General features: G+C 37.7%; 1 protein-coding gene across 1 annotated transcript in view; it reads left to right on the top strand.

Annotated features, from left to right (window-relative positions):
• The window catches only part of tenm1 (teneurin transmembrane protein 1), a 431,225-nt gene that overhangs the window by 312,546 nt on the left and 102,292 nt on the right, over positions 1–16,387 (top strand). Inside the window, exons 18-21 of the mRNA XM_033974050.2 lie at positions 2,998–3,283; positions 11,232–11,375; positions 11,950–12,202; positions 16,246–16,266. Of these exons, the coding sequence (XP_033829941.1) occupies positions 2,998–3,283; positions 11,232–11,375; positions 11,950–12,202; positions 16,246–16,266 (704 nt within the window). The remainder of the gene's footprint in view (positions 1–2,997; positions 3,284–11,231; positions 11,376–11,949; positions 12,203–16,245; positions 16,267–16,387) is intronic.

Genomic DNA, 16,387 nt, shown 5'->3' with positions numbered 1-16,387 from the left:
ACCTGCATGGAAAAGTCTCTCCAAGTCTGGTTTAGACAATATACCTTAAATTTTTGCAATGTCTTTTAGATGGTAAAAAGCTACAGATATTATTGATTTAATGTGGCTGTTGATAGAAATGATCAAATTGAACATTCATGAATCTACCTTTTGGATATTTCATGGCAAGGTACAATGTAATCAACCGGGAAAACTGACTCTTGCCCCGATTAGATGATGACACCATTTTTGTCCTTGCCCTATTAGTTTGCCCTTGTTTACATAATTTTTATTGTCAAAACCTGCACACATGTGAACAATCGTCAGATTACTAAAACATCAGATTACTAACATCAGATAAAACTAGAACTAATCTGATAACTCTAGAAATCAGATAATGATCAGATTTTTGATGTACCTGTAAACATAGCTAGTAATTACAGACAAATATATGCAGTGAAGTTGCCGAGTTAAAAGTCTTTCTATTTTATTTTCTGCAAAAACACATAAATCCAATGAAGTTTTTATATGTGCTAATGTCTCTACTTATCTCTTGATCTGCTCTTTTAAAATAACCAACAAGATTCGGCTTGATTAGTGAACCATTATTGGTTAATCTGTTCTGCAAATATTACCTCTGGACAAACAGAGATTGAAAATGAAAAGCACAGTGCTTAAAACTGCTCATCTGAAAAAAGTTGGTTGATTTAAGGTAATCAAAACTGTGGAACTGTGGATAAAAACATGTCTGCCGCCGCTACCCATTAGCTCTTAATCTCACAGATGGCAGAGTCTGATAAAAACAATAAACCAGAGACAGATTTGTTTTAGAGATTGTACTTTCAAATGCTCTTCTTTGTTATGGTTGTGAATGCAACGTTTATTTTGGTCTCAAAAACACCTTAATGCATGGATGGTTCCGCCCTGTACCTCTCACTTACACATTTTACTTAACAGGCCCATATTGTGCTATTTCCTGATCTATGTTATAATGTTGTTTCCTCATTAAAAAAACATACCCGGATTTGCGTTTTGTTTCATTCACACGTTTAACACACAAACGCTGCATATTTAGGCTGAGTTCTTCTCTCAAACTGAAAACACATGATGTTATGTGGTAATACAGGAAGTGCTCCAGTGTGTTTTTAAACTCCATACACCTAGGTAGCTGTTAACTTGAAAACTACCGATGACATCACAAGGTGGAACAGAGCATTTTGATCTTAATGCAGGATTACTCAAAGATGTATGAATGAACACAACTCCAGGTATGTTTTTGAGGAGGTAACAGCATTATAACATGGCTTAAAGCTCACAAGAGTCAATTTTGCATAATATTTAACCAATAATTACACATGAAGAACCTTGGGAATTACCTAAGAATATGAAGAGCTGTATGAAAAACTGAACTCAAATATATGAAGGTGTTCTATAAGATAACTTTCAGTGTTCCAACAGTTTATTATATAAGTTCAGCTGAATAAGACTAGATAATAAATAGAATAGACTAATAAACTTAATAAATAAACACTGAAATCTACTTATATTACAAGCTATAAGCTAAATAGGTGCACAATGCTGCCAACTGCCAACCTTCAGATCAATGGATAAACACTCTACCAAATGAGCTATTGTCGCTCCATTTTATTTTTAATTTTGTTATGGACCATTATAGGAAAGGCCAGGATTTGAACAAGGACAAGATTTTTATGTGAGTAGATATAATTCGTTCACTGGGCACATTTACATGGCCAGTAAAAATCTGATAACTGGATTAGAATCAGATGGTAAATGGTCACATTTTTAAACAGTGCTTATCCTCATTCAGAGCATTCAAAGCGCTTTACATCAAGGAACCGCTCACCCACTCACACACTCATACACCAGTGTATAGAGATGCTGGGGGTATAGTGGGTTAAGTGTCTTGCCCAAGGATAAAACAATAGCATTCATCTGTGGGAGCTAGAATTGTACAGCCAGCCTGTGGACCAGCGGATCTGACCTCTCTACCAATGAGGATGAAATAGTATTGAAAATGAGTAAAGATTACTTTCACAGAGTTCAGTTATTATCCAATATTTTGATCAGTGGCATCTAAACAGTTACATTAAACAATGTGGCAAAGAAGACACAAGAAAGAGTTATTTTATAAAATAATGATGGATTTGAAACAATGTATTTATGGGAATTTGTCTTAATGAATTGTGACTGTTTTAAAGGTTTCATGATAAATTGGATAGTGATTATTTTTAAGGAGACATTGTTATTGATGAAATATTGTTGTTAGAGGTGCTTTTATGTAAATAGGCTCTTTAATGTCTTCTGTACCTGCCCAAGGACTACAGATGGAGAGTAGCCTGTAGCTAAATCTGGCGCAGAGCATCTTTTCTCTTGAGATTAATGTTTTCTGTGCACTGTCCTTGTCATAAATAAATAAATAAATAAAAATAATATTGTCCAATTGCAACAATTTGTCTAAAAAAGTATTGATTTGAATTTATTAACTGAAAAATGTTAGCAGATTTGTGATGATTAGATTTCTGTTGTGCATGTAAAAGTACACTAAATACTACTGCAGTTACTTAGTTGGTAGTGTTTGTCCAGTGATCCGACAGTTGGCAGTTGGCAGAGTCCCACTGTCAACATAAACATCATTGTTTGAGCAGTCAGATCCACTTGCCTATTGGTTGGTTCTGTTGTAGTGTCCTGGGGCAAGGCACTTAACCCTTCTCGCCCCCAGTGTCATACGCTGGTGTATGAATGTGATCTACAGATCTAAACTACAGAGGTGGCAGGTTTTATGTAGAATTTGAGAGAATATTTAGATGTTTGAGGAGAAATTTACGATTTGCCAACTGTGTCCGCTCAAATTGTGATTTCAGTTTCATTGCAATTGATCTTACAGTCTAATAAGACGCAGTTTTTGTTAAAGCCATTGGATTCAACAGTGTTTTTCTTCCTCAGTAAACTTCTCTTTAGTCTGCCTTGTCTCACTTTGCTCTTTCTCATTCTCCGCAGGCACTCCAAGAGGAAATTTCAATCCCCGGTGCTTTTGTCAAACTCAGCTATTTGAGCACTCGAGCAGCGGGCTACCAGTCACTGCTCAGGGTGCTGCTCACTCCTCCATCTCCCTTGTCCCCCGTGTCTCCCTCGGGTGGGCTCTCTAAAGTCCATGTCCGCGCCTCGGTGCAGGGGAGGCTTTATCAGAGGTGGTACCCCGCTGGGCCTGGTCTGGTCCATAGACTGGTCTGGAACAAGACAGACATCTACGGACAGGAAGTGTGGGGGCTCACTCACGCTACAGGTAAAGAATGAGATGTTTTGCCTATTGGTGGGTTTCAGATTATATAAAGTGATGATGTCATACTGCCAGATAGGGGACAAGAGCCAGATTTCCCTATTGATTATAATGTACTTATAAACGTAAATGCACAAATGTTGAACCTAATTGTTTCAATTAGTGACAAGACCCAAGAACCCACTGTATTACAACAAAAACTTAAACCCTAACCGTAACTATATTCATTTTAGCTGCACCTCATCTGTATTAAAGGGCCCTTGTTACACTATTGTCTGATCTATGTTTATAATGTTGTTTCCTCATCAAAAATATACCTGGAGCTGTGTTTTCATTCAAAACTGCACATTTAGTTCAAACAGAAAACACTCAATGTGATGTCATGTGGCAATACAGGAAGTACTCTACTGTGTTTTTAAACTCCATACACCTTCACGAGAATCATTTGGATCATGAATTCAGCTCTGGAATTACCAATCTATACTAAACAAATGGTACACGGTAGCTGTTAACTTGAAAACTACCACTATATGACATCACAAGGAGGAGCAGAGCATTTTGAGCTTTGGAGATATAGACAGACTAATAATAAAGGGTTACTCAAATATGTGTGAATGAATGAAACACTCAATGACTTAAAACTCACAAGAGTCAAGTTTGTGTAATATAGGCCTTTAAATATGACTGGCCTAAAGAATGTTGTGTTGTCATCGGAAATGCAACAGATTATAGATAGATTACTCTGGCTTGTCTCATACGATATTTGCTCTGTTGCAGTGAGTTTAGTAAATTTGGTTTAGTCCAGTTCTAGTCCTGGTCTAGTCCTGGTGTTGTTCCAGGTTTAGTCTAGATCTTGTCCTAGTGGTCCAAAGCTTATGTATAGCCTACTTGGTGTGAAATGTGAGCCATTTGCACAAAACTCGGATGAGACAGTGGAACGACAATAAACAAACCCCAGCTCCTGCAGTTTAAACCATTATATAGTTCATTCTTTATCATAGGCATTTAGAACTAGGCTATTCTTAATATGATGTTTTTGTTGCTATCAAATGGTGTATGTGAAATACAAATTTACTGGTGGTAAAGGTACACTGTGTAACTTTTGTGATGGAAGCTTCTACTTGTCTCTGTGGGGATGTTATTGCATTGCCTATATCTGCTACAGTATGGTGCTAAGCTTGTATATCTCCATGGAGACAGACAAATCAGGTGTAGGTGAAACATTTTTTAGCAATGAAAATGTCTCCAATAAAAGAAATGGAAGTCAGATGTTTAATACCGTGCTGTTATATGTCAAGCAAAGCCATTACATCCCCATGGAGATGAGCAGTTAGCAAACATGCCTTTAAGTTGTGGTCTTGCATGTTTTGCTGTAGTTTAGACCTTGTTTAACCCTGGTAGAGATTGGTTATAGAGATATAACTTTTTCACCAGTGAAATCAAATCTTACAAATTATCATTCAAAAGTCATTACCAATTCATTATGCATTTGTAAAATCCTAGTTAGAAAACATTGGCGATTGATTTGACATTTAGTTAATGTAGCAGTCACATCTGGGTGCAATTAAGCCAGACAATTTGAACAAATATCAGCTAGTCAGAGACAATGATTTTTTTTTTTCTTTCTTCTTTGCAAAAATGGATGCTGTTCACATGCACTCAAATTAAAATAAATCTGTTTCGATGAGAAACAGTACAAACATGCTGTATCATAAACCCCACCCCTTTTCAATGTGATTGGTCAGAGTGTCACCCATGGTTTGATTGACAGGACATATGTATAGAGTCACTTATTTTACTGAGAATGCAGGTGGCTCTGCAGCTAATTCGTATTTTGCTTATTTAGGAAAACGCAACTTCATTAAAGCTTTTTCTCCTGGTGAGATTTGATACATTTATTACCAGCTTTTGTCCCCATTGTGTAATTTATATCACGGATAAGAACAGTGACTTAAACAAATAACTTCTTTGTCTGGGGAATTACCTTTTATTAGCTTTCTCACTTAGCTAGATAAGCAGGAACGAGGCACTGGCTAACCATCTGCTGACTGTTTTAGCACCTCCAATACTTTCTAATTAGAATATGCTATTTACTTTTGTGAAAGCCCAGTGTGTTCCTTTAACACTTTCAGGCTGAAGAAAGTAGAGTTGCCAGACGAGTTCCATCTTGTATTTATTCCTGAAAAAGTAGGAGGATTTCGACATGTCTGAAGTTGAAAGCAGGGCATCTTTTCACAGGGATGATGGCGCTGGTTCGTCAAAGGAAAAAGGCCTATTCAAATGCAAAGCGAATGTGTTTTTATATCCGCATTAAGGCGTTCTAATCATGTCTAATCAATGTGTGAACGCTGTACTTAAGAGCCACTTATAGACGTATTATACAGTAAGTAATCAACCAATTGTACAGACTCCTGCTGAACAATAGGAGGAGATAATTAATGATAGCCCATGATTCACTTCTCGAACCCTGCTTTTATAAAACGCACATTTATAATGTTTTAAAAGTGGTCGCACTGAAAAAAAATACTTTTTAATAATGAATTTGGAACATACAATTTCATACCTCCCACTGAGCTGCATCTGTAGCCTCACTGAAGAGGATGAGTCCACTCTGATAGACAGCGGAAGGCTGTTCAATGTAAAGTGCAGTGGGCAGAATTTCAGAGCCCAGTGCGGTAATAGGGCAGAGTTTATATGTGTGATACAGCCACTCAAAAGAAGAAACATGTCCTCCATTTTCATTTTGTAAACATCAGTCCTGTCGTTAACTGGAAACTACCAAGGGTTTTCAGGCCTCATGGTCAAACTTGATAAAAACACATGGTCATCTATGACATGTAATGAGGCGAAGAGGTGAAATCAAAATGTTTCTTTCATTCCAACAAAATAAATATTGACACAACATTTAACTAGGCATAAATGCTGTTTCCCAGATCATAAGTTTAAAAATCCCTTTGGGGAGAATTTATGATCAGCCTTAAAATGCAGTTTACATAATTATGTTTTACAAGGTCTTTTAAAAATACTTTACTTTCAAGGTCCGGGCGAGTGTTAAGTCATATTATAAAGTTGTTAGTTCCTCAAAAACATACCTAGACTTGTGTGCCGCTTCATTCACATGTTTTAGTAACTGGTTTAATAGTGTCTCTTCATCTCCAAAGCTCAAATGCTCTGTACCACCTTGTGATGTCTTGTAATGGTAGCTTTTAAGTTACCTTTTACCTTTAGTTCAGTAGAAATTGGCAATTCCAGCGCTCAAATAATCCAATGTATGGAGTTTAAAAACTCAGTGGATTCCTGTATTACCACATGACGTCACAAGGTGGAGTGTTTTCTGTTTGCAAGAAGCGCTCAGCTTAAATATGCAGGGTTTTTGTGTGTTACATGTGTGTAACGCGTGTTAATGATACAAAACACAAACAAAACATTATAACATGAGAAAATGCCATTTTATGGGCCCTTTAAACTCTGTAAAATCTCTAAAATAGGCTGACTCTTATCTGTGTACCTCTAACCAGCCCTCCAGCAGACGAAGTGAATGGTCATCCATAACTCCACCTGACTCTGAGAGTCTGACTTTAAGAGTGAACAGTTCAGGGACACAAAGACGACTCTAAACTATTATTTTGAACAAGTAGCGCTCAAACTGCCTATAGCCACCCTTCACCCTCCACCCTACCCTCTTAAGTGCCTGGACCAGACCTGTTCCCACTCTAATGCACTAGACCCTTCTATAGCTTTTTGCTGATCCATGCCTTCCATTGTGTCTTATCTGTCTGAGCGATTTCATCTGCTGCCTCTGATCTTTTTGCCTGCTCTTGGCTCGGTCGCTCCTCTGCTTTTATTTACCTGATTCGCTAAATTCGCCCTCCGCTCTTCAGTCTCACCACAGCTCCGTGTCATACCTGTCCTCTAGCGTCCTCTCCCTCTTCACTGCTTGTTATATCTTATGATCTCTCCCCTCTCCTCTGCTTTCCCCATGTACCTCTGTGATCCCTCCTCCTGTGTAGTTTCCTTGAGTTTTGTTGGGGCGGTGACACACACAGGTAGAGCAGAGAGGCGGATCGCGCACTGTTCGCTGGGGTGAACACATAGCCCGGGGCGACAGCAAAAGAAATGAAAGCTGTGTGAGATATTGAATGTGCGTTTCAACTGCTACCGTGTGAGACCGCGTTGTTTATTAGCCTGTCCGTCCCTCTCTGTTCAAACCGTATCGTATTCACTTCAGTTCCCTGTGAGATTGCTTTGTCCATTTCGTCCCTAAAGTATTTTCCATCGTTAAAAAAAAATAATGTAAGGATGTCCCTATTGGGTGGGTATATTTATGGTAACCTTTAAAGCATGAATTGGTTTCCAGGTCGTGATGCTGCCTCTTCAAAGTGACTTTAAGGGTCAGAAAAGACACAGTGTGACAGGGTTTCATCGTTTTTCTAAATATATTTGACCGTAAGGCATCGCCAATCCTACCCTTCAGAAAAAACAGGCTGTATCTGAGGGGAGGGTGGGTTTCTAATGAAGAAAGGGTGCCATGAAGTACACACACTTTTACTGTACATACTGTACATTTATTTTAATCAATTATTTTTTTTTTTTTAAATTTGAATAGGCAATGTACAATTCTAGAGTAGTGATTTTCCCTGCACCCATTAACCATAGTTTAATATATGACTTTTTGAGGGTTTGCAACATGCTTGTCTCTATGCCGTATTTTTTGCCAGGAATGCTCCACGGCATAGCATTAAACCTATTTCCATGGAGACAAGCAGGTGGCATTATGGGGCAATTTCAACAACAAGGCAACAATGCTTGTTTTTTTTTTTTTCAAATTTTGGTTTTGTTTGTTTGTCTGCAGTCAACATAGATACCATAGTCTGTTTCCAAATTGGAAGTGATGATGGGCGCGCTTCCGGCTCCGTAGATTCCAATTCACATTACACTGAAAAAATGTCACCCCTTTTTCTATAATTGCTGCAGTGAGCCTCATCATTTCGGTTTTAAAATGTCCACATTAACCCGCTCTGCATGATCCTGGTATTTTTATTTTGCTGTTTTGTAAATCAAGATATGAACATTAATAAGAGAGAAACTTTTCCCCGAGGTCGTTTCCGCTAACATTAGCCTGCACCTTGCTAAACCAGTAGTGTGGGCAGGAAGGGGCGTTACCTTCAACAGCCTGGTTCCAGATTGGCTCTTTGGTTGCTATGATACTGGCCGGAATTCCAAATATGAAATTCATCTCCAAATTCGCCCCTATAACTGCCAGCCTCAGCAAGCTTAATTTTGCTTGAGCCGAACACTATAGGTGACGTCACACTAAATTAGTCCACTTCTTTATACAGTCTATGATGGACACAAAGATATATATGTTTAATATCATACTGGGGAACATTCCTTGCAGGGAAAGTAATAACATCCCAGGAGACAAGCTGACAAAATGTTACATACTGCAGCAAAAAGGTGATAACTGGTAGGATTCTGAGGGTCTGTCGGTGAAGGTAAATACACTTTTACTACATTACAACATTATTCTTATGGTTTATGCTATATATCTATAACCACTCTACACAATAACAGCTTTTAAAAGAAGTTCTTAAAGCTTTTCTCCAACACTGAGGTTTAGTTCTCCATTTAAATCCCGATGGAACCAAATTGCCCATTATTTTCCTGCCCAATCACTTTTATCGATTTTCCACATTAAGCTGAAGATTTAGGTTGGCCCTGTGAACCCTCAAAGCAATTCTGTTTAAAGAGATTCACCCCCCTAGTATTAAGTCTGCACTTTCACCATCTTCTTAGACTGTTTCTTTTTTTTTTTTTTGCTGACTTGTTTGATCTCACTGGCTTTCTTAGATCGCAGCCTTGTACAGTTACAGTGGAGCTGTCAGAGAGAGAGACAAAGGGGGAGAGAGAGTAAAAAGAAAGACAGAAAGAAAGGAGGAGAGAGAGAGCGAGATGGCTGATACAGATGATTGACAAGTCTTAGACAAGGTTGGTGTCAGTTACTATTGTAGTCAACCTGTTCCTTTCACTTGAGTCTCTTTTAAACAAAGTTACATTATGAGCTGCAGTTAACCTCACTGATCTCATGCTGATTTAATTACACAGTCCACAGCAGCTTTTCTCCACAGACTTCACGAACTTTACAATGAGTAATCATTTATCCAACAATACTAATTCAAAGGGAATAAGTATTTGTAATGTACACTAATGCTTTTAATTTATTGAAGTTATCATTAATGGAGTATAACAAGAGGTGCTAAAGGCCGATGAGGGGGTACTATACTATTAACTGCTAACACATAGTATATTTAGATCACCATGTTACCTTTTGTTGCTTTGAAAATCATATATTCACCGATAACAAGTTTCTGTTTCATTTCTCTCTGCCACGCACTTCTGAGAGAGGAGCGCTGTAACTACTGCAGTGAGCCTCATCATTTTGGCCTTAAAATGTTCATAGTAACTCGGTCTACATGATCCTGGTATTTTCATTTCACTATTTTGTCCATGGATCAAGATATGAACATTAATTCAAATCAGGGGCCTTCTTTCCCCAAGGTCGCTCCCACTAGCGTTGGCAACAGGTTTGATTGACAGCGTTGTCAAGCACCCACTCCCTGCTAAACCAGGAGTGTGGGTGAGAAGGGGCGTTACTTTCGGCAGCCTGGCGCCGGATTGGCTTTTTAGTTGCTGTGATACTCACGGTTGGAATTGGGCTCCAAATTCGACCCTATAACTGCCAGTCTTGATGAGCTTCATTTGACTGGAGCCGAACGATATGGGTGACGCCACACTCCCTTCATGTCACATAATTTAGTCTTGGCATAGCAATATTTTCAACATCTTGTTTGGTGCAATAAAAAATATTAATTTAGCTCTTTACGTGTCTTTTAAGCATGCCAATTGAAAAAAAAAAAAAAAAAAAAAAAAATAAAACATCTCTGGAAATTGACCAATGACGCTTGATCAATGTACCATATAAATGCACATTAGCAAAAGAAGTGGAAAAAACATAGCAGATGCAATTACTATAAATACAATTACTAAATGTTCTCCATGTGCATGTTCAGTCTGCTGTGAACATCAAAAATAATCAAAAATGTAACAAAAAATAGTAGATGAAATTTTGGTCACATTAGTGTGTGGTCAATAGCATTTCTAGTCCTTTGCATTTCTGTCTAAACATTTCATATGGCCTTGTCACCTTTTGTAATCAAACAGGATGTGCAGCAGTGAATTATGGAGGAAACATAATGTGGCCAAGCCAAAAAAACGCTGAGGGTAGTTGTTATTTTCTAGTGGGAAAATGGTGGTGTATCATTAGAACTGAGAGGCCAAATGGCTAATTCTAGGCCTGCTTCATGGAGACAGCCCCCTCTGATTACGCCTCCACTTGTGACGGGGACTGTGGGCCATTCACCCAAATCACTGCTCAATGCAGTGGAGTTTTAACACAAGTGAAATGTATAGCGAAATTGATCAAACTAATACCGCTGGGCTTCATTCACAATGATAATTAAAGTGTATATATATATATATATATATATATATATATATATATAATATATATATATATAATATATATATATATATATATATATATATATATATATAGATATATATATATATATATATATATATTATTTTTTTTTTTTTTTTTTTTTTTTTTTACTGTACTATCAAGATGTTGTTTTTTGTTTTGTTTTGTTTAAATTTTAATAATCACATGCAAGTATAGAGAAGTGGGTGGGGCTTGAGGGGGTAAGTGACAGGACAATACATGATTATTTTGTCCCCACCCCCTTTAATGATTCACCTGCATACACAATTGATTGGCAATTTCTTGAAAATATTTAGTTAACACTTGTTTGTATTTAGCACCTCGTCCATATTGCTTGTTTAATCCTTAAGATATAGTTCTTAACCGTACGCATTTTTCTTTGTTTCTTTCCAGTGGCAGTGGGTTATGAGTTTGAGTCCTGTCCCGGGGCGATCCAGTGGGAGAGGAGGACGGCTCTGATGCAGGGATTTGAACTGGTGCCTTCAAACCTGGGGGGATGGTCTTTGGACAGGCACCACGCTCTCAACCTGCGCAGTGGTCTGTATCTGCACATAGCATTATTACTGCACTAAATCCCATCCCGTACCTCCTCCTTGCAGCAGCGAGCCACACAATAAGGAAACAATAGACCCCACCGACAGTAATGGAAAATAGCTGTAGCACATTAGCCGGCATTGTGCGCTTCCTGCAGTAATTACTTCCTTGGCGCCGTTCACACTGCGTGTTCCCTCATTCTCCGAGATGTGATACCTAAAAAATGACCTTGGAATGGAACTGTCTCTGTCACTACATTTAGACACACCAGGTCGTCTCTAATGTACTTTCTCCATAGCCCTGAATGCACGGTGTTCCTGGTGATTCCATTTCAGCGAGAGATGAAATATGAAATTCCTAAGGTGTGTTATAAAATCTTAATGAACCTTAAGAAGGCTGCAATAGTGAAGAGCCCCCACAGGGTCAACAACAAAGCAGTAAAAACATGCCCTTATTTTCAGAAGCACAAATTGAATTGCATTAAATTGGATCCAGCTTTATTTATGTTCAAAGATCAGTGACATTTCAAACACAGCGCACCTCCAGCGTTTAATCTTAATGCCTTCCTCCTCCACAGGAATCCTCCACAAAGGAAATGGGGAAAATGTCTTCCTGTCCCAGCAGCCCCCTGTCATCAGCACTGTCATGGGGAACGGCTTCTACCGCAGCGTCCCGTGTGGGCCTAGCTGCAGCGGTGCTGCCCGCGACATGATGCTCTTCGCCCCTGTGGCACTCGCCAGCGGCCCTGACGGCTCGCTCTATGTGGGGGACTTCAACTTCATTAGGAGGGTCCACCCAGATGGATACACTCGCACCATTCTAGAGCTCAAGTGAGTCGGGATTTAGACTGAGCTAGAGTCAGATTTTTGTAAGCCTGATTTATGTGCTATGTCGGTTATTTCCAGTAACGCAAAGTGTTCCTTACCATTCTTCTAATGTTATGTAAATACATAATTCATTGACTATAATTGAAATCTAAAGATAAAAATGCTACTGATTCGGTGACCTAGTGGTCTAACTTTCACAATACAACTCCTAATACATAATACATTTGGTGATTCACAGTGCTGAGTCATAAATTATAATTTTTCAATGCAATGCTTTTCAATCAAGAAAATAATGAAGAAAAAAAAAAAGATTTAGTTGAACAGCTTTTTCTGCACAGACAACCCGCGCTTTAATGGGAAAGTTATGAATTTTCTCTTCTCAATTAGTTTGCTTGTAATAAATGGATTACTTTTCATTCTATCAGCAGATTACAAAAGTACTGCCACAGTCCCAACGTTCACAACACATTCTAAACTTTGAGCTTGTAAGTGCAGATTAACATGACAAGATTATAAGCTTTTGACATTAGTGACTTTTCCAACTTCTGTAACGCACAAGTCTTCAGATCTCCAATACGTAGTTATGTAAGAGTGAACCCCAGATTGACCTGTCCACAATGAAACCCAAATGAGAGTGCCTTATATGGGTTAGTATGGCATTATGTGCACTGAGGCATCTGCAGTTCGATCTGTTTGAAGTCAGTGTTGTGATGTTTGTGATTCTGTAATACGTCTTTGGGATGAGAGGAGGAATCAGGCTCAGTGACAAAGATATTCTGGGCGGATTATGACGATGGTATCTATGGAGCTGCGGGCGCTACATCCTAGCTATTTTGACTATTTTCTCAAGCATTGAGTCTCAGCACAGTCATTTGTCCTGCGAAATCTTCCCCCTTATGTAACGTTACACTTTCATTTTGTGTTATTAGTGTCTGTTTGACGAATATTCTCGAGGTGGAAGAAACTGGATATTTTTAGTTCTGCAATTGACTTTCTCACTTTAAAGTAAACACAAAATATTTCAACGTACAGTCATAGCAATAGTGCTACTTGTTATTATGTTTTAAAACTTTGTAATAGATATAGTAAAGCTAACAGTAGTAGAATTAATGGTGGTATTAGTAGTAGTAGGATTTGTAGCAGTAGTAGTGCAGTAGCATAACAATATTATCAGTGATAGTAGTTGTAATGAGGATAGTATATAGTAACAATATTTTTTGTATACTCTCTAGCAGTGGTAGTGGTAGCAGTGGAAGTAAGAAATTCTAGTTTTAGCAGAAAAAATAGGAATAGCAACCGCCTTAGCAGTTATAGTAGCAGCAGTACTAATAGTAGTTGAATAGGGCAATAATATTATTTGAAGGAATCCTGTTCATTGCATCAAACATACCAGTACTAAGATACTATAGTAAGTAAGTAGCAGTAGCAGCAATTTTGTTTTTGTTTTTTTTAACTTTTTTTTTTTTTTTTTTAATGAGCAGTACTTTTGCACTTTTGACAATATTCTGGGAACAATCATTACTACTTGGGTAATGATAGAGAAATTGCACTACTGCACCAAGGACCAGTTCAGTCCTTGTTATGTGGTTATAGGTTATTTTCACTCATTTGATTTATCCTTATTTATACAGGGAGAGCCCAATGAGACTATTTACAGTACAATACAAACAAAACCAAATAACTACATAGGTCCATTTAAAACATTAAAAACAGGAGCAGGTGCAAGTATAAACGTTTATCACCAAATTATTAAAGTGTATTTGTGACACTAATGGATCCAGTTTTGCTTGTCCTTGAAAAGTATTCCATTTTTGGGAAGTAAAATAAGTTAAACCTTTTTTTCTCATTTCAATTCCAGTGCAGCCAGTTTTTAGACCTAGACAATCATGAGATCATGTATTAAAAGTTCCCTGTCAAAGTTGAAGAAACAAGTGAGATATCCAGTCTATCAAGTAGTCCCTTATAAATCAATTTTATACAGTGTTGTTCTCTTCTGACAGATAGCGATGGCCAACCTGCTTTTTCATAGAGTGTAGAGGGATGGGGTTTAAATTCATCGCCTGTTCTGAAACAAAGAGCTGAGTGAAAGAGTGAATCTAAAGGTTTCAAAGTACAATCTGAATTTTGAATTATATCTCCATAGTCTAATACAGAAAGAAAGGTTGTTTGAACTATTTATTCTTTGTAATTCAATGGGATACACAATTTTTTTCAATCATAAAAATCATATACTTAGTTTTATTTGCATTCAGTGATAATTTAAGATGATGAGGGAATTGTGTGTTGCATTAAAATCTTGCTGCAGTATTAAATTCACCTGATCTGCAAAGGAAGCACTTGCATACAAAACAGCTTCATCTGCATATAAATGTATGAGGCTTTCTTTTAAATTGTAACTAGTGAATATTAAATAATAAATATAGTGAGAGGGATCTGAGAGGGATCTTCCTGTCCTCCAAAACAAATTTCCATGACTCTTTATCAGTGCAAATATGAAGTAAGTTAGTTTTTGCCTTTCTTACTGTTGATAAAGATCTGTTTCTTTTAAGAAAAAAATGCCCAATCCAAACCTGACCTAGTTGTATGTGCCGTTTTCCAGGCAGCATTTCTTTCTCTAATTAATCTTGTAATTTCTGAGATGAACCAAGAATTGTTAGTTTTTCATTCAAAATGTTCTTTTAGGTGCATGTCGGTCTGCAGTTTCATTAAACGTATTAATAAAAAAAGTTTGAGGCCATATCAGGGTCAAGGAATGCTGATGCTAGCCGGATTTCACTGTAATAAAGGTCAGAGATGAAGGCTGTTCATTGAAATGTTTATATAATCTTCTGACCTTTGCACATGGATGTGTCTTTTTCACTTTTGTATTTCGAATACAACCAACAGTGGTCACCAAAATCCATTGGGAAAAAATCATGAACAGATGGTTAAGAGCATTTTTAGGTGCTGAAGGGGCACGATAAATACCAGCAATAGCCATTTTTTTACTAACAAACAGAGCCAGATATTTAAAACATTGAGGCTTTGAGCTGGAGAATAGAAGATCCACAGACAGGTGATCTTTGGCATAAATGCCTGTCACAATGAATAGCCAGGTTTCAGAAAATATAAATATATCTGGGTCTGTTTGATTTGCCCAGACTTTAATGTAATCAGATTTAGATGTTATCCTGTGATACATCCATGTGTAGAATTCCCAGTCCTTTACTTGAAGTTTTGCATATCAAATAGGCCTGACTCTTTACGGGATACTACGCTAATTTGGGAATGACCAGGATCAATTTGACGCCTGGGGATTAGGTTTATTAGTAATATTGATAGCAACCAAGTTACACGACCTCTGATTTTTTCATTCATGTCTGTGAGATATTCTACATGAATTAATTTGTTGTAATGCAAAATCAAAGCCTGTGGGTGCTTGTTTTGTCAGAGTCACATGACACGCTGTTTATCCTATGCATGAGGACTTCACTTTCATTTTCCGTCACCTCAGACTATTGTAGTTTAATGCCATTGAAGCCGATGTGCGCTATCACAATGGATATGTCCACACGATTAGCCAGCGTGTCTATGAAAGCGGTGTTTATAATACTCCCTACAACATAAGCATTGTAAGAATGGACAATACTAGCATATATTCAGGTCCCCCACTGATGGTAAATAAACCTCTACTAACTTAGACAACCATAGTCTACTCTTTTTACAAATCTCAGGCTACTACAAGTTTTCTACAACAGGAAATAGGTATTAAGTACATGTTAAATTATTTCTACCTTTGAATATTTTCTCCTCAGACAGAGATAGTACTTTGGACTATATTTCATACTGGGACATCCTTTGGGTAGACAATGGCCCAAAGCGTTCTGTTTGTGTTTAATATTTAATCAGGACCTGTGCAGCTGCCTCAATCAAAGCTACTTTGACTTTATAGGAAGAAAACAGACTTATTACAGGCTATGAGTCTCTGAGTGTCTATGGTCTGAATTGTAAATGTTTCTCTCTCTCTCTCTCCTCTTTTTAAATACTCCTCCATGGAACATTATCAGGAACCGGGACACCAGACACAGGTAAGACATATTTGTTATTAGCACTTTTGAAACACACAGCATGCAAGAAACCCCAAAAGAATAGAACGTATTGCAGAATGCACAACGTTTTTTTTTTAGCTTGTTTTTCTGCAAATTACAT

This window comes from Periophthalmus magnuspinnatus, chromosome 10 (genome assembly GCF_009829125.3).
Source record: "Periophthalmus magnuspinnatus isolate fPerMag1 chromosome 10, fPerMag1.2.pri, whole genome shotgun sequence".
NCBI classification, from domain to species: Eukaryota; Metazoa; Chordata; class Actinopteri; order Gobiiformes; family Gobiidae; genus Periophthalmus; species Periophthalmus magnuspinnatus.
This window is presented reverse-complemented; position numbering and strand designations above follow the sequence as displayed.